Source organism: Varroa jacobsoni, unplaced genomic scaffold, assembly GCF_002532875.2.
Source record: "Varroa jacobsoni isolate VJ856 unplaced genomic scaffold, vjacob_1.0 scaffold_708, whole genome shotgun sequence".
Classification (NCBI taxonomy): Eukaryota; Metazoa; Arthropoda; class Arachnida; order Mesostigmata; family Varroidae; genus Varroa; species Varroa jacobsoni.
The window spans coordinates 10,645-27,788 of record NW_019213610.1 but is presented as its reverse complement, the minus strand read 5'-3'; the positions used below and the strand labels follow the sequence as shown (position 1 = coordinate 27,788).

The 17,144-nt window shown below is 42.0% G+C and overlaps 3 protein-coding genes across 11 annotated transcripts in view; 2 read left to right on the top strand and 1 right to left on the bottom strand.

Moving 5' to 3' along the window:
* Positions 1-3,463, top strand: part of LOC111262854 (clavesin-2) — a 61,526-nt gene extending 58,063 nt beyond the window's left edge. For 6 of the 9 annotated variants that reach the window (XM_022837440.2, XM_086969339.1, XM_022837443.2 and 3 more), the window contains 3 exons: positions 144-544; positions 2,431-2,556; positions 2,698-3,463. In XM_022837440.2, the coding sequence (XP_022693175.1) occupies positions 144-219 (76 nt within the window). In that variant the 3' untranslated portion in view covers positions 220-544; positions 2,431-2,556; positions 2,698-3,463. The remainder of the gene's footprint in view (positions 1-143; positions 545-2,430; positions 2,557-2,697) is intronic. The other 3 variants (XM_086969342.1, XM_086969343.1, XM_022837445.2) reach the window with 3 other exon arrangements.
* A 4,192-nt stretch (positions 3,464-7,655) lies between these two features.
* On the top strand, positions 7,656-11,831 carry LOC111262852 (degenerin-like protein unc-105). The gene is made up of 3 exons (XM_022837437.2): positions 7,656-8,016; positions 8,325-8,755; positions 9,419-11,831. Exons 1-3 carry the CDS (start codon positions 7,656-7,658, stop codon positions 9,662-9,664), a joined length of 1,038 nt encoding a protein of 345 aa, XP_022693172.2. The 3' UTR covers positions 9,665-11,831.
* Positions 11,832-12,204: 373 nt separating this feature from the next.
* LOC111262853 (plasma kallikrein) lies at positions 12,205-15,332 on the bottom strand. The gene is made up of 2 exons (XM_022837438.2): positions 13,876-15,332; positions 12,205-13,572 (listed from the first exon to the last, which is right to left on the bottom strand). Exons 1-2 carry the CDS (start codon positions 14,537-14,539, stop codon positions 12,788-12,790), a joined length of 1,449 nt encoding a protein of 482 aa, XP_022693173.1. The 5' UTR covers positions 14,540-15,332; the 3' UTR covers positions 12,205-12,787.
* Positions 15,333-17,144: the final 1,812 nt, after the last annotated feature.

Genomic DNA, 17,144 nt, shown 5'->3' with positions numbered 1-17,144 from the left:
CCCTTGTGCTTTCTTCCGGGGTTCTGTCAGGCGACGGTACTTCCCACTCAGCCTTTTACCTCTACAGCTATTTGCAACAACAGTATGGGATTTGGAGTGAACTAAAGTATATTTGCCTATTGTGCCTGCTCTATTGCCATCAGTGTTCTGGTCATTTCCGCTTCGCCTGAAACTTGTCCGGATGCTGCTCGGGCCGTGGCGAGCCTACGCAACGCCTAATAGACTTATGTATGAAAGAGACCATAGTGATGAGGGTAAAAAATAGTAGAAATGTTTATGACTGCCCAACCGCTGAATGAAAGGAAGGAAGAACGAACGAACGTGAATGTTTATTCAGCACGTGTATGATTGTTCACAAATACGCTGTACGCTGATACGCTCTCTTTGAGCAAGGTCGACCTGCTTCTTCTGCCAACTCTTAGTCAGCGCCTCCCCGGGGCGGCCCGCTACCAGTTTGCCGGCTGATCTTGTCAAAGGGACATCTGTAGGCAGAATTGCAGCTGCACTCCATAAGCACACTTGTCGCGAGGACTCTGTGGAAATGGTAAAGATATCTAGACGCCATTTTCGTATAATTATTTCCCGATTGAGTATTATGTACTAGAAGAATGCCTGTTTTGTTTATTTCTTACAAGGATGACTTGCTTTTTGTTCGTAACATATTACACCTATACTATCAATTATATATTATATACCATAGACATTTGTTCGGAAGTTTGGAGTTGGATAGTTTGTCAGCTTTAGGGGTATCGTTCTCCATCTAAGGCTTTGTATTCCCTCTTTTTAGGTGCGCGGCAGAAATTTCGCGGAGACGGTTCTTTTTTTTCTTCTTAACACGAATGCACTTAAAAACAATCAATTACACAAATATCCATCGCTCTGTGCTATTTCCCTACACCATTAGCACCACCTTATTATACACGTCTCCGTTCAGAATACTCCTGAATGGATCCACTGCATGCTGATTGCGTGTTTAGTGCCTAACAGTTGGAAGACACACTACGAGACAGACTATAGGAGACAAACAGCGCATGAGGCGAATGCTTAAAAACGCCGTTATTTCTTTGTTCTAACAGTGAAGATTATGCCTATCTCGCCAAAAACCCTGTACGTAAATCTCATACAATTACATACACATCGAACTAGCCGACGTTCGAGTGCTTTCACTTAAATCCTAAGGGATATGATTTAGATATAGACTCCCTTTAGCGAACAGACCCTACTACTAAATATTTCAAAAATAAAATGTTTGTGGCTTCAATAAGACGAGTAAGGTGTTCGTGTTATCATCCGCATATCTGATATGTGTATACTATACTTTCAGATACAGCGTCACCGTTATCATTATTACTATTTTACCGTTTGTCGCAAATATCGTTTTTGGCAGTAGCTATGATAAGACTTCATTTTATCATAGGGCGTATCATAAGCGCTGGTCTCGCATTGCCTCGCCTCGACTTAATTTCGAGTAATCAAATGTCGGCCTACATGCTTGTCTCTTCTTTGGTAATCACATGTAGAGCTTAAGGCCTAAGGCCGAACTATCAAGTTCTGTGCGCCGTGGGTGGCGTAGCAATGCTCATTTGCTTGTCTTTTTCTGCCTACCAAAATCGACCTGGGCATGTATATACGTGTGTATGACGGCGTCGACTAAAGAGGAAGAACGATCATCACCAGCTTCGTGAAACTGAACATGAAAATAGACCTATTTTCCTAGATAATTTATGGGAATGAATCTTTATATAATAAAAACATATTAAAGCACATGGCATTCTATCAAACGACGCTTATATCCCCTTTACTTTGGCACTGGAAAACTAATAAATCAATACGCGTATCTCATTGACATGTTGCGTAGCGCATATAGGACCGACCTTAAGTCAATGATTTCCTTTGCTAGAATGGAACATAAACGTCCCCTATTTATTAACATCTACAAGGACAACAGGCTTATTTAACATACGCATAGTTGTATGTTGACTCGAAAATACGCAATAACTTCAACTAACCATTCACCTCTGAATTGCCCTATCTGTGTGCCGTAATTGCAAACGTCTTAATAAATGATAACGTTTTCCGTGGCAGCTCCCCATTACAGCTTAGGCGGGTCCTTAAGACCTTTTCATTGATTTCTGATATTTCTGCATCCATATCTAACCCTCTGCCCGGGAATTTGATGATGACTAGGCCTTCTTAATAACGTTTTGACTGCTGCTATTATTGCCATGGTTCGTGATTAATCTCGTTGTATTTGTATCCGGGCCGTCGCGTCTCTGCTGCTCTCGTCGTTGCTGCTACTGTTGTTGTTCTTGTTGTTGTTGTTGTTGCTGCTGCTGTTGTTGTTGTTGTTGTTGTTGTGGTGGTTGTTGTTGCTGCTGCTGTTGTCATGCGTGCCGTCCTCTTGCGTGCTGACCGTTGTTTCATTTGCAGGCACTCTTCCGAGTGAAGACTCACTATTTTCAACGGTCCTCAGTTGTCTACCCGCAGTCGTTCAATTGCCTGACCGTCGAGTACGCAGCTCCGAGCAAAGAGACAACCAAACGAGCCAGAAGGCAGGTAGGCAGATTTGCGACATGTGAACAAAGTAACAACTGTTTAGGGCTACCGACCGGTCCGTCCGATATCACCCCTTACCCGCAACAGAAAATCAGTCAGGGAAGAATTGATACTTAGCGTCATTGATGTATCTCTTCACAGTGTTAGCTGTCACTGGACAATGGTAGACCACATGACATTATGGGTCGCGTTGAAGCGACCACAAGAGGAAGACGCCATCGAACAGCTGTCACGTGTGGTACGCAACTGGTATCCGAACAAAGAAAAACAGGCCAAATGACCAAAAGGGTATTGCCGCTGTATTATCTATTGAGAGTCGGATCATTCACATATAACGATGACGATATACCGATAATTAAAATGTTGATATCTACCCAAAAACATATCTAATAAGTCGAAACAAAGACACGATACGATGTTACAAATAGCAATTGTATTAAATATTGGCGAGATTCGGTTGATTTCTATATGTTACTAGGAAGAGGATTTAGATGCGACGTAGTATGATTGGCCTTTTTGTAACGATCCTGTTCCCGATAGACGCGCGTTCTCATTCATTCATTCATTCATGGTAACTGAAGCGTCGGATGGGTGGCTCACGAACAAAAGGGACAATGTAGTTGGCCTGTTATTACGTCGCGATTTCAAGCAATCAATTAAAATGAACAAACTGTACCCACACAATCGTATTTTGTTTCAAGCCTACATAGGAAAGGTGTTGCTTTTATATGGTCTATCTCTATAAAAATGTGGTTGGGTATAGGTTAGAAACGCGGCGTTGGCTGAGAATTTTACATAAAAGCGAGAGTACGGAAAGCCATGTTAGACTTACGGAACAGATCAATCCTAAGAGTCCAACATTTTTAAATAATGCGGTTAAATAAATGTCCGATGTTTAAATGAATAATTGTTGTGTTTTCAATTTAAAAGAAACCCTGATAGATAAATTTATCTTGTAATCCGACTCAGTAAAAGACGACCCTCAGCCTTTGCGCAGATATCTGTAATTTAGACAAAGCGGTTCTAAATAAATGGGCGCGTTCTTCTTTTTCTATAAAATTAGATGACTCGTGTACGATTTTTCTACGCTGGAAAACTGTATCTGTGGACCAAGCCTATTGAATCGTATGAAATTCTACATCTCGATTGAATTACAGGATCCTAATTTGAATTCAGTTAAACGTTAGGATACAACTACTTCGTCATATTGTAACAAATCAACAATAAAAGATGCTCCTTAAAAGCCGCAGTTGACGAAACCACTCGTCTCTCGTTTTTGACGAAAGCTTCCAGTATTGCTTACTTATAATATATTATTGCATCTGGGAATTAGTTGGTTGATCCGCCAAGGGTGGGCGCTTCAGTATCTATAAAGTCACGTATGCTATCGCTGTCAAAGGCAGTAGTCCTTTCTTCACTGCCGCCCCTCTCTTCCTGCGAGTTTCGCACGAAATCTATCGACTTAAATTACATATATGGGCTAGTGCACGCCAAAGCCCAGCTTCAACGCTAACTCCGCATGAGTGCATAAGCTGGGATTATTTCCGGTCGCCGCCTTCGAATGTAACTTGGGTATAGGAATTTCCGTCATTGATCGCAGTGACTGATCGGAGCGGACTCTGACTGAAGTGATTATAGGTAAAGCAAGCTAACCTTCGATGTGGTGCTGCCAAAAACCAATTCCCCTATCTGAACCTCAAACCAGCTGAAATCTACGTTGTAGCGTAATACATTGCTGGTAGCAATACAGGATGTAGAGCTAAATCAGATGACCTGAAACGGTCCTGTTTAACAACTAGGCATATTTGATCACAGAACTCCGTCCGATCGCGGGCCATAATAGAATGTATGCAGCGGTCATGGTTGTGCAGCTCATCTAAGAAACTTTCGTATACGATTCGAATATAAACCTGTACCTATTGTTGGTGTGTTAGATATGGCACAGTGAACATATTTGTTAGTTAAAAAATACATTCAATATATGCGTTAGTATTATAGTGTCGTATGTGTACTATTCAGAAATGGCTTCGGGTGTGTACCTTCAACGTTTAATAGATCTCCACATGGTTTAAACGAAGTCTAAACGAAGACGAAGGTTACGCATGTTGTGGGCTTTCGTTGCATAGCAAACTGTGAGATATCGGGACCATGCTGCAAAAATCATCTGTGTGCGGTTTAAGTTGTGATGTAACCAACGAATATCGCGCGGGATCGCTTGAAGCCTGTAGATACATTAATTCATACGTTTTTCTGTGAGGTAGCATTAACACTATGGCACCGCGATGGCTGTCAGATCAGGTGACCGCGTTGCGACTTTCATTCATGGATTCCTCTCTGCCAGGCTTAAAGGTGATCTGTGGCTTTGGCAGTCCGGGACGGCGCATTGCATGGCTTGTAGTATTTTTAGCTCTGTTTGGCCTAACTATCTACGATATCATCAACCTGGCCGTTGAATACTACAGGTACCCCGATAGTTTAACCATCAAATATGAAGAACCGGAAGGTGGGCAGAAAATCCCAATGCCAGCTGTAACCATATGCAATCTGAATCCATATAAATGGGATAAGTTCTGCGATAACATTGACACGTTACTCAGTGTTAGGTAGGTGACATTGATTTTGGTTAAGTAATTTATAGGCTAAGATTTATGTATAGCTTTAGCTGTAAAGAGTAGCTTGATACGCAAAACTTGAATTTGAGCCTTAAAATTTATCAGAACATGGCCTGTTTGCCACACGCGTTTGAAACATCTTGATTGGTATTGGTGATAGATTGCTCTAGCCATGTCTAGCTGGATCTAATTGCTAATCTTCAAAACGAGACGGGCGTGGCTTCAGCGATGAGTGACGGACAATTACTACAATGCGGCTTAAAACAGTATTGCATTGAATGTCTTCATTGGGACGCGGCTCGGGAGTATTGAAATCATACGTCAGCGACGCATCGTCGATTACACGTAAAGACTTCAGTTGCATTGGGAATTACGCACGTCGTTTCGTTACTTGCTATGTTATGTTTTCAGGCTGCCCCGTTCAACGAATCGTTCAATGGAGCTAGAAAATCCCCGTTCTAACACCAACATGTTAGTGCGTTGAGAGCTCAACTTTTCCGCAGCTTGGAAAGTGTTATGATACGGAAATTATACGGGGTACTTAACATCACGAGAAATTTACGCGAGTTGTATTGTTTGTAGAGTAACATTCCGCACGATTACTTTTCATTTCTTGTTTTTTTACGAGAAAAACCTCGATCTTTCAAAATATCTATTTAGCGCTAGTGTTTTCTTTAGACAATGATGAAGAACGAAAAACCAGTGTGAAGACAACATAGAGAAGATCAAAGTAAGTTAGTTGATTAAATGACCGGTTCGATTTTGACCAACATGCGATGCTTCTGCATTACATAGCACCTGTACCATAATAACGATCACTACCTGAGTATACATTTATAGAAGAGAGAACAAAATTTAATTCTTAACTAAGCTTAATCTTTCACAGAGTATTTGATAAGACTGGCTTTAAACTTGAATGGATTTCTAAAATCTCAAGCTAAAAAAAAAATATAAATTGATCGAATAGATGTACAGCAAAAGTCTCGAGCAGATATTTTCTAAATACAGGATAAAGTTTCGTTGCTTTAGCGCCTGTTCGTACGAGATAACAGTTAGTTGAATCGTATATACTTGAGTAGTATAAGGATCGTCTCTTTAACATACAGGAAGGCATAACAAAGGCACATTTCTTACTCTTATTGAACATCGTTGTCCTATCTAGTTCCGAATAACAAGAATCTGCGATACGTCTGTCCTATCCCGCAACGTCGGACTTGTGTTGAAAATGGTCCCACTTTTGCCATTTATGCTATATTGATTCTTACTATTTCTGGCGTCCAGCTTTTTTACGCTCTGTTGATGAAAATTGAATTTCAGCGAAAAGCTAGTGTCCAACAAGACAACAGTTAGTATGCGGAAAATTAAGGAATTACATTGCAATAGGGGTACCAGACAGGCCGAGGAGCGTATTCCCGTATGGAATCTTACAAAAGAGTACGCAAGGCGAATGCAGCACTTCATTGAGTGGTCTGGTATACTACAAAGGTAAGCACACGTAAATAAAAGCAATTCACTGTTATTAATTAGTTTTTAATTAATTATCATATATAAATATTATTTAAATTAATGATTTTATCACAGCTGCAAGCTAGATCGATAATGTGCAGTTGCCGAGACACGTTTTCAACAAATGTGCAACAGTAGACATAAAATTAGGCAATAAATTAAATACAATTTTTAGTACGGCCCGATAGTTACAAACGACTAAACATATCACTTGACCGCGTGGTACGTATGCATCGACTATCGGGCTGCAATCACTTACGCGACTTTCATAAAACATAAATAAGATCATATGGAAATGTTTGCTGAAGATCTAGCGTTCTCCGTTCTAACGTAATCCGTTTGCCCCCTATCGAACTGTAGGAACCTGCCGACGAGGTCGCTAATGCAAAATATCTCCCACAACATTACTGATATGGTGGAACTGGTAACATTTGATAATGGCTTTTTGATCGCCTGCGCGAACAAAAAAGCAAACCCGATGAATATCACAAATGAATATCAGAGGCAGGAATGCATACGCTACAAGCGCAAGAATCCCCTTCCGGACATTAAGCTATATCCACGATATGGTAAATATATAATAGTTTGTTACGTACATATCAGTGTGCGTAGCAATTATTTTCGAAATTATGCTAGCTACGATAACCATTTGCCAACATTGAAGTTCGAATTATCAATGGCCATATGGTTGCCAGGCTACCATCGTGGTGCACAACGTCGACAGAACGTAGTCTAGCTACTGTAGCTTCCTAGGACAATCATATCCGACTGCAAACGGATTTGTCGTAATAGCCTGAAGGTCGATAATGAGAAAGGTGTTGGAAACAGGAGAAATAATCTATTGAAGATTTCAATCGAATCTTATTATACGACGCAGATAACACATACGTATCGTAACTAAACACCGACTGTAGTAGTAACTTCCATTCTACGGCGGATATGAGATTAAGTTGCTCGCGTCAGTTCGCGGACCGGTACGCAATGAATGGATTAAATAATAACAACAACGATGATAATAATAATAAGCTCTACTATATGGGATGTTGTTATATCTGGGCCCTTGAAGCAACTATTCACAAAAGCCAGTTCCCCTTACTTTTCCTGCCAGGTACATGTCTGTGCTACTTCTGCAAGTATGCCAGAACTCCGAATGACTTTATTCGAATGGAGAGCTTCGATGGTCCCCAAAACGGACTTCTGCTCGTGCTGAAGGTTGAGGTTGCAACATACCTACCTTTTATCGTTGAAGCTGGTTTTCTTGTTGCCATCCATGATCAAGGAGTTGAGGTAGACTTCACAAAGGACGGCGTCTTTATACAGCCTCTAACAACCACCTTCATTGGTAGGGATACAATTGATCGTCTCTATCTGTCTTTACCTAGAGCCTGGCTAAAAGTAGATGGTTGAACGAATAACATTGGTATTTCATAGGTCATATTGATAATGGTAAAGAATAAGCGTGGCCCGTTGTATGATTATCCCAGACACGAGTATTTCTTCCTCTACAAAAGCAAACGCCGTATTTTAGCCGAATTGTTTTAATCTTATTTTTATTGATACCTGTATTTTTACAACTGAACAATGGTGCGCACACATTTATGAAGTTTGGATAAACATGATTAAATACTGGCTAAATCTGTTGTTAAATAGGTGTGGGCAGGAGAGCGCTACGTCGGCTGGCGAAGCCCTATCAAAATCCATGTCGATTTGATTGGCCATTGTTCCTCAAGGACAAAGTTGAAAAAGGCAATAAGTATACCGCCTTAGAATGCCGCAACGTATGTCATCAATACATGGTTCAAATACGGCTCCGGTGTACGTCACTCAAGTACCCGATGTTGCGAGTCGTAAACAAGTCGAGCGAAGGCGGATATTCCGATCTTCGACTTGAAATCTGTAGTCCTGACCGTGAGGCCGAGATTGTGGAGATTGAGAAAGGTATCAGAAACAGGAGTATAGACTGTGAGTGCAACAATGTCTGTAATGAGACCGGATTCGACAAAACCATCTCCTCTCTATCGTGGCATCCGAAAATACAGATCGATTCTCTCAGTAAATCAAAAGACACGTCAATGGCGCAGGTATGGAGAAACATCATCTTAATTAATCACATATAATAGGGGTAAAATACAAGTTACTTAAGCTACTCTATGAACAAAGTAATTATGTTAGATTTCTACGTACACATAAATTTGAAACAAAAAGCAATATATTTGTCAAAGTAGCTTAGAAAACGCACGAAGATCAGTAAACATCAACGACACTATACGTTTTCGGATAAAGCGATCGGTATGGGGTTGTCTGTGATCAGTATATGCATGGGATGTATCCCAGACATCAATCTCGCGACGCATCGCGAGAACAGAATCGGTGTGTCCAATGCGAGCGATTACATCTGAACGAAAGAACCATATTGGCTACTTTGTTTAAATGCCAGTAAGCCTTCCACAACGTTGACTATATATATACAAATCTAAATAACAGCACGGGGGCAGCATAGCTATAGTTTGCTACGTTCGCTATTTAGTAAAGTCAAGCGGTAGACGCCGCTCCAATCATACCTCTGTACGTGCCTCTAACTTCAGTTATTAAGATTCCCATTCATCCAATGCTTTGTAGCATACGGAAAAAGCAGGCTGTGTGCCAACATGTCTAGAATCGGTACGGAGTCCACATGTAGAACTGATGACGACTGGAGAAGCAGCCCAGCTCATGCAGTAATCACGATCTGTGCTAATTTTCAGGTGTACGTGTATATGAAATCGAACCTAATTAATAATCGCACCAAGGTAGGAAAGATAAACTCGCATGAATTTATTTCCGGCATCGGCAGTATTATGGGTATGTACCTCGGGTACTCGTTCCTGTTCTGTTGGAGTATCCTGGACGTTATTGGCCGGGTTGTGGTCGACGCGTACTGCGCCTATTGCAAGGACAAAAGGCTTCAACAAAGCAAAGTGTTCGATCTCTCCACGGAGCACCCGAACTGAATTATGAAGAATCAAGGACTGCCAAACTAGATTCAGGACCGGAACAATAGTGCAACAAGCTTCCTGTTAAAAAGGCAAATTTCGTTGATAGTTGAAGAAAGTGATGTCAGTGATGCCACACGATATATAGGGATCTCAAAAAACATTCGATCATTCCATTGTTTCAGACGAATTCGCCTGAACGATAAACGGCAGTTTTAATTTAAAATGAAGCACCTATTTTTCAAGCAAACAATAATTGCCTTCTAGAATTCCATAGACACTTTAATTGGAAAAAATATTAATTTTTTAATAAAGGTCCTTTAGGGTAGCCAAAAGTACCCTTAAGAGGTTTATTTCTGTATTCAGTGTAATATACATGACGAAATGTCACACAAACATAAAGGCCAGCAGCTTCTTTTTCACGGTGCAGTACACGACATGAACAGGTATAGCGATCGTAGGGAAAAAGACAACAAAGCCGATAGACGTTTCAATTAACTCATTTATTATTATTATTATTAGTAAAACAATTAACTCATTATTTGAGATCGTGACTAGAGGACGAGGAAAAATAGTTGTACCTCTAACCATGAAGTTGTTAGTTATTCAAAGGTTCACATGAATATCTTGACAAGCTAGGAATGACGAGGGTCCTTTTAAGAGCAGTTTGCTATTATAGAAAGTGTTAAAAAGAACAACGTAACGCTCAAAGGATAACTGAATCGCTAAAAAGGAACACCATGCGTCCTTCACAAACGTGGCTCCAAATGTTATCCTTGAAAGTAATAACCGCCGCCAACTTTCAATTACTGTTTAATACATAAGTAAAAATTGCAAATACAGAGAATGTTAGGTTACATGTAACAAAATTTAAAACTCACGAAAAGGCTCATAAGGCTGAACCTACGAGAGCTAAGACTAGCGCTTTAGAACTGCAATGCCTCGTCGCTTTCTATTGGATTCTACATTTACTCAAAATTTCATACGAGAGAACTTGCCGTATCTGTTTGTTTTTGTGGAAACATTTGTTACAAAAACGGTTTGTCGATATCCTTCGGCAACCTCTCTACCCGATAAGTGTGATGGCCGAGTACGTTTGGTCGTGCAACGTCAAGCCTCGAAGTAGCCTCTGTCTTCTCAAAAGATTTCAGAACAACTAACCCCATTGTCAAAAATGTTCCCCATACACTTGGCGCAATGATTCATCTCCTTCATATGGTCACAGCAGTTTCTGCCACCCAAACTGCACTCTGCATTGTGTTATCTATTAAACACAAGAAAAAGGAAAAAGAAATGAGGGTGAGGCTCTATGTTCGAGAGACAGTTCTCCGTAATCGTAATTATCTAAATCTATCGTAATAAATGGTGCAACCAAATTAAGTTGATTTGGCCGGCGCGCGAATACGTTATAACTTTTCTTTAAAGTTTGTTGCCGGTTTACATTTCTGATGCTTTATTCTTTACTGGGCATTGTTAAGTATGTATTGCCTATTCGGAACATCTTTATTACTCGCTGATCTGCCACTCAGTCAGGTTTATTTAAAACAACATTCTAATAGAATACCTTTGGGAGCCACTGTGTATACACGCGACAGTTTAACAGTCACAGCTTTAACGGATACGGATGGAACAGCATTTTACGATAATAATTAAAATATACGCTGCTAATTTACTCATCTATACAGCTTGTTGAAGTTTCTTGTGAAGATGAAGAAAAAAAAGTTGAACTTTCTGTGAGTACGTATACAAGCAAACAAACAAACAAACAAACAAACAAGTTGTAATGTGCAACTTTGCATAGTTATCAAAAAAACAAATAGTTTTGTATTCGGACAATAATCAGCTATCGATTTAAAGTGATTATAGGTAAGCGTGTGGAAAGTCACTTGGTATGAAATCAAGAAACACCTTTTTTTAATCATGATCAATTCAATCAATGATAAACTGAAGGTGAATAGTAAGGTCGGACCTTTAGTGGATACGTTAGCAAATACACGGATGATTTCAGGCACCCGTGATATCGTATATGATTAACGAAAAACCGTGACGGTAAGTGCAGCCTGATCTAATAAAACAAAAGGAACCAAGGACTTATTTGATATGGGCGATTGCAACGAAGATACAGATAGATAAATGTTCACTAACCACAGCAATGGCATACAAACAATAAACAGGATTTGATTGACACTTCTCGTATTTATTCGTAGATTGGTACGCGCGTTCTGTGCGTTTGTAGATTCCAAATTTCTAATTTGCCTTGAGGACATGAAGTCAAGGGCCAAAACAGTCATATGTATATTTTCCCCATATCAGTTAGTTAATGCGATACAAACAAGCGTTTGCTGTTTGTTAATAAGACTCCTGAAGTTGACTTTTGGAATACATGACACCCCTGTACCAAATAGAGGTCGGTGTGAAAAACAAAATAATCTCAAAGCGGATCAACAGATTTCCTGACAAACCTAGCTCGGACTTTCATAGTTTTATTCGAAACGTAATATATACTTAGTTTTAGTTATGGCATTTTGCTGCTATTCGAGCAATAAAAATAATTCTACTATGTTTTTAGATATTTTTTTAGAATTTATTTCGCCAGTATAAGTAACTCTCTCTTTTAAACACATCTTTGAATAATAATTAAGATATATCTTTGTATCATATAATCTCTATTCTACCTATCCTTTACCTTTATGGAACTATCTGCTCTATTCCACAGGCCCTCCACTACGGACCAAGCTTCTCAATGCCGTCTGGCCGTAGTAGCATTTTGCAACTGTTATGGTGTAAAACTAATTAAATAAGTTACGACATTTTATCACCCGTTAAGGTCGATATACACTATACACGTTCATCCTTTTTTACGGCTACGCAGACTAGAAATAATTGAATCCTACCAGCTGTTAGCTGGCACAAACGATTGCATTGCAGGCGTCGTCGTCGTCATCAAATGTACCTATGCATTTTACACTCACACTTATTAAGCTTGCAATTAATCCCCTGTTGAAAACTACTGGCCCAGCATCCAGACGCCATTAAGGGTCGAACTGGCCTCTTTGGGCTAACCTATTTCACGTTTTACTGTACAATCACAACAGCTGGCTTATTTTCGCAGCCACAGATTATGTCTTGAGTTCATCTTCCCTAATTGCTGTATGATGTAGAAATCGTTTCCCGTATCCAGCTAACGTAATTGGCGACGCGTGCATAGATACCGGGCCGCTGGCCACAGCCTTCGCCGAACGAAGTAATCCCTTGAACCGTCCATCGTTTTGTTTTATTATTTTGAACGAGGAGTGGCCCACCCGAATCGCCCGCGCATGAATCGATTCGGCCTCTCCTGTAGCCTGCGCACAGCATATTCTGACTGACAAAATATTCAGAGTAAACGTCACGGCACTCCGGTTGGGGGATAACTGGAACTTGCGCCTCTTGTAGGATCTCCGACCCATTTACAGCCTGATCACTCAGCTTACCCCACCCGAGAATGGTACCACGAGCTCCAGCAGACAGGGGTGCGTCAGGGAGGCACGCTGCGCCCACAAAGTTGTTGAAAACAAGAGGCGTTTCTAACTGGAGCAACGCAATATCGTTGTCAACCGTCTCGACATCGTATTCGGGATGAACGAAGCATGTGGCCACAGCTACTTCCTTTCCCCGTCGCCTTTTTATATTGTGTTCTCCAGCGAGGACATGCAGTGAACGGCGCACGCAGTGAGCAGCCGTTAGCACCCAGTCTGGCGCGATTAAGGTACCGCCACAGAATGCTTCTTTGTTCCTGTTGAGTAAGGCCACTTGCCAAGGCCACTTCCCCTTCCAGGTGGCTGTTCCGCCAATGATACGAAGTTTTGGGTGGGGAGGGGCCTTGCCGCACTCGAAGTTAGGTTGCAGAGTAGGGTCGACACCGGCTTGTGGGATCATTTGGAGATCTGTGTAAAAAAAAACGGACAGAAATTTATATACTGTTATGGATTATGGTATATAAAATATCATAAAGATGCAGTGTTTCTAGTCGGTCACAGTAGAAGAAAGTATTGCTGTGGACAACACTACGGCCAGTTGTCGCCCTTCTGGATTTATACCGCAGATTTGTGCTATGTTGAGATGCGTGATCCGAATTTGAAATATTGACCGATAAATGCCGATTTTACCGATAATAGCAATAAAAGGATCACAGTTCGTTTATGTGGATCGATGGGTTTAAAGCAAGCAAGTTCTCCATTCCAACTTACCTAGTTCAATTGCGCCGGCTTGAGGCTTAGCGAGCATCTCACACGAAGATCCTTCAGCGTAGCAAAGTGCGTCCTCATGCTGAACGCTGTGTCCGCACAGAATAGGCATAACGCAATTTCGATATCGGCGAGTGTGGCAATTCTTTGAACATGGCGTCCAGTCGGTCCATGTAGTGTAGACATACTTTTGAAGCTCGTACAGCACCTTAAAGTCTTTGGTGCTGGCGGTTGTTTTATTTGACGAGCGCTTCTCGTCGGGGATGGTTATGGGTGCTCTGCATTTGTCGCTCACACATGGTCGAGTTTGCTTTTCGTCCTTGCAATTAGGCAACGCTGTAGAAGGACACCGACGATGTCTCCGCTGTCGACATTTACGCGTGCATTTTGACCATTTAGTCCACTCGCTGTACGCGTTGTCTGCACAGATACGGTCATCATTTTTGCACCCCGTAGGAGAAAACTGCATGTTTCCTTTGCTGTTCGTACGTACACCTAGCTTCTGCATCGAGCGGAGAAAATTTGTAATGCTACGAACCTTGATGTGGGCGCTGACTTCATTTTGAGGCGCTTGTGCCGTCTCTCGTGATCCAGTAACGTAGCAATGTAAGGCTGCTACGTAGGAGAAGAGAATCATTATTCGACAGATGTATGCCAACATTGCCATTGTTTAAACGTCAATTTATCAATATAGATGCGCTGATAATCGCCGTACGACGAACACGTCATGTAATCCCTGTGCGAACTGCGACACAGTTTGGCTTGTTTACCATATGCAGGCACGAATGAACTGACTGCTGGTCCTACTACAACCAAATACTCGACTGACGAGGTACAACTGCAGCTGTCATATATGCCTCGATTGAATATATCCGCCCTTCGAGTCGGAGAGGGAAGTGGATCTCTTCTCTAGTTACCGAGGTGGCATCGCAGCTACGAGGTGCTCTCGCGGGGGAGTGAAGCCGAACTAACTGGATGTGCGGGACGTCGTTGATCCTGAAGCCACAGCGTCTTGGGTCTCGTGAAAAAGCTGAACAGGTGCTTCAGGTGCTTAAGGGCGAGGAGGTGTGTGCACCTGATCAGTAGCGCGATCCACACACAGTTACGCTCTGGAACGGCCTGCCTCTGTGTGCCTGCTTAGAGTAAAACCACGAACATGAGGGGAGTGCCGAGGGTCACTGTGGAAAGGCACCTAAGTGAAAACACGCCTTGAAATACTTCGAGCGTGCGACTCACACAACGGGGCGTATATAATTTGCCTATGTTTTCGGTACGATTTCAACTTCTACTGCGTTAGGGCATTCGCTATGCTGCTATCCTAGTGTTTCAGGAGTATATATGATATAGTTGAAGGATACATATCTAGTTAAGTACGTGACTTGATCATTTCAAATGGTCCCGAAGCGCTTTATTTGTCCGGCGTCACTTATTACCAGTATTTAGGAAATGTACTCTCGATCTTCGGTCCGTTATTGCAAGTAACAACTATTCTGGAGCGCTAAAGCCGGTCAGCTTAATTGTTTCCATGGGAGCAGCTAAGGATTTACTAGGTTGTACTCAAAAAACGAGAGCGCAAAATGTTTGCAATGCTAGAAACTTATATATATATAGCTTTTTCTATATTCCGCCTGTGTGCTCATAACAGCATCGCTTGGTCATAGAAGGCCACAACACAAGATTGTGTCACGCGTGAATCCTTCGTTCTCCTTTAGATATTGTGTCTAATTCACCGTCGTATTTGAAGACGACGTCTCCTTAGCGCAACATATCCTACAGCCACCCCATTCTGTTTCTAACAGTCAATTATGCGCTAATATCACATTTATTAAGATTAACAATCGGTCATCCAGAATGCTTTGAGCGGCACGAAGTTTCCAGCTTCTAATCGACTTCAGCCTGAGTGTGGAATAATTTCCTGGAAAAACACACATTGAAGCGAAACTCTGCTCCTCTAAGTGTCACTCGGAGCTTCGAACTCTGACATGCATACGCCATTGCGGTAGACTGTACTAAAAAATTCTTTGGCGAACTGTTTCGGTATATGTGTGAGACCGTAGCGTCATCTGCCGGTCGTTGTCTTCGGCTTGATTGTTTCGCAGAACGTGATCTTCACAAATGACACGGACGGCTTAACACAGCTGGCTCTCATCCTATCCGAAGAGACGCTAACCAAGGGCCAAGAACCGAATACCGAAAACCCATGCTGACTGACGCTGTTGCTCCAAAGTGTCCGTCCGTAGGTAGGGGAAGCCTAAAGGATTTGTTAGGCAGAAGCTACCCAGAAAGAACAAAGCGATTGGCATTAGCCGTGGCGATTGACGATTATTTAGATCTGATTCGAATAGGACTTGAGGTGCGGGCCTTTTTCGACTGTGGCACGTCATGTACAGCTACAAGCAAACTGCTATAGTGAGGTTGACGGCCCGCCGCGTCTACTGCCGCCTTCGATGCGCTCAAATCGGCGGACGCGGAAGATTCGGCGTTCGAGCGACATTATATCGTCACCCGACCTAGGCGCTCTCGTTGCACGCTTAACTGTTCTGGCCGTCCTAGCTGTCAGAGCTGCTAAGCTATCGCAGTTCTGCCCGGCGATCGCTTGCAGCTACTAAACTGATGTCAATTAGCAAAGACCTCGATCATGAGTTACCGAGAAATCGCACAAATTTAGTGCCTTAACCGCCCTTATCCATCGGCAACAGAGATACCGAGCACAGCAACTGAAGGAACCGGAAAATGCAGAGTCAAATGTGACCGAGGTATCAAACGAACAGTAAATCCGACGGAACGCTGCCTATGGCGCTGGGCCGCTTCTCGTCCGGTGCAAGCATATAGAATGTGCTTCTTCCCACTCCCCTTTGTCCTCACGTTAGCTAAATCAAAAACAAATTCAAAATTCTACCGTGTGACATATCCCTTCACAGTGAATACACGGTGTGAAACGGTTCCATTCCTAAAACGAATGATTTAAACTTCTCACAGAATCGAATGATCTAACACATGTTAAACGAAGCCTTGTTCAGACGATGCTTATCAGATGTCTGCAGCAAAATTAAGATTGTACTAGAGAGTCACTAAAGCCTAGATGATGTCTGAAAAATTTACAGCTGATAAGTGAGATCGCTTCAACAAGCGCCTATTGAGAATTTCCAACACATTATTCATTCGCATCGCTGCGCCCGCAACATCACAGAGCAAAAATACCCATAGTAACAACAGTGATCCCAAGTGATCTCCGGATTGCCGTTTATCGCCGACAAGAACGTAGCTATATA

Excerpts from the sequence above, each read along its gene's own strand:
- LOC111262853 (XM_022837438.2), bottom strand. The coding sequence starts at position 14,539 with ATGGCAATGTTGGCATACATCTGTCGAATAATGATTCTCTTCTCCTAC. Across the intron at positions 13,573-13,875 it reads AGCCGGCGCAATTGAACTAG|ATCTCCAAATGATCCCACAA; the intron begins GTAAGTTGGAAT and ends TTTTTTACACAG.
- LOC111262852 (XM_022837437.2), top strand. The coding sequence starts at position 7,656 with ATGAATGGATTAAATAATAACAACAACGATGATAATAATAATAAGCTC. Across the intron at positions 8,017-8,324 it reads TCTAACAACCACCTTCATTG|GTGTGGGCAGGAGAGCGCTA; the intron begins GTAGGGATACAA and ends GTTGTTAAATAG. Across the intron at positions 8,756-9,418 it reads AAGACACGTCAATGGCGCAG|GTGTACGTGTATATGAAATC; the intron begins GTATGGAGAAAC and ends GCTAATTTTCAG.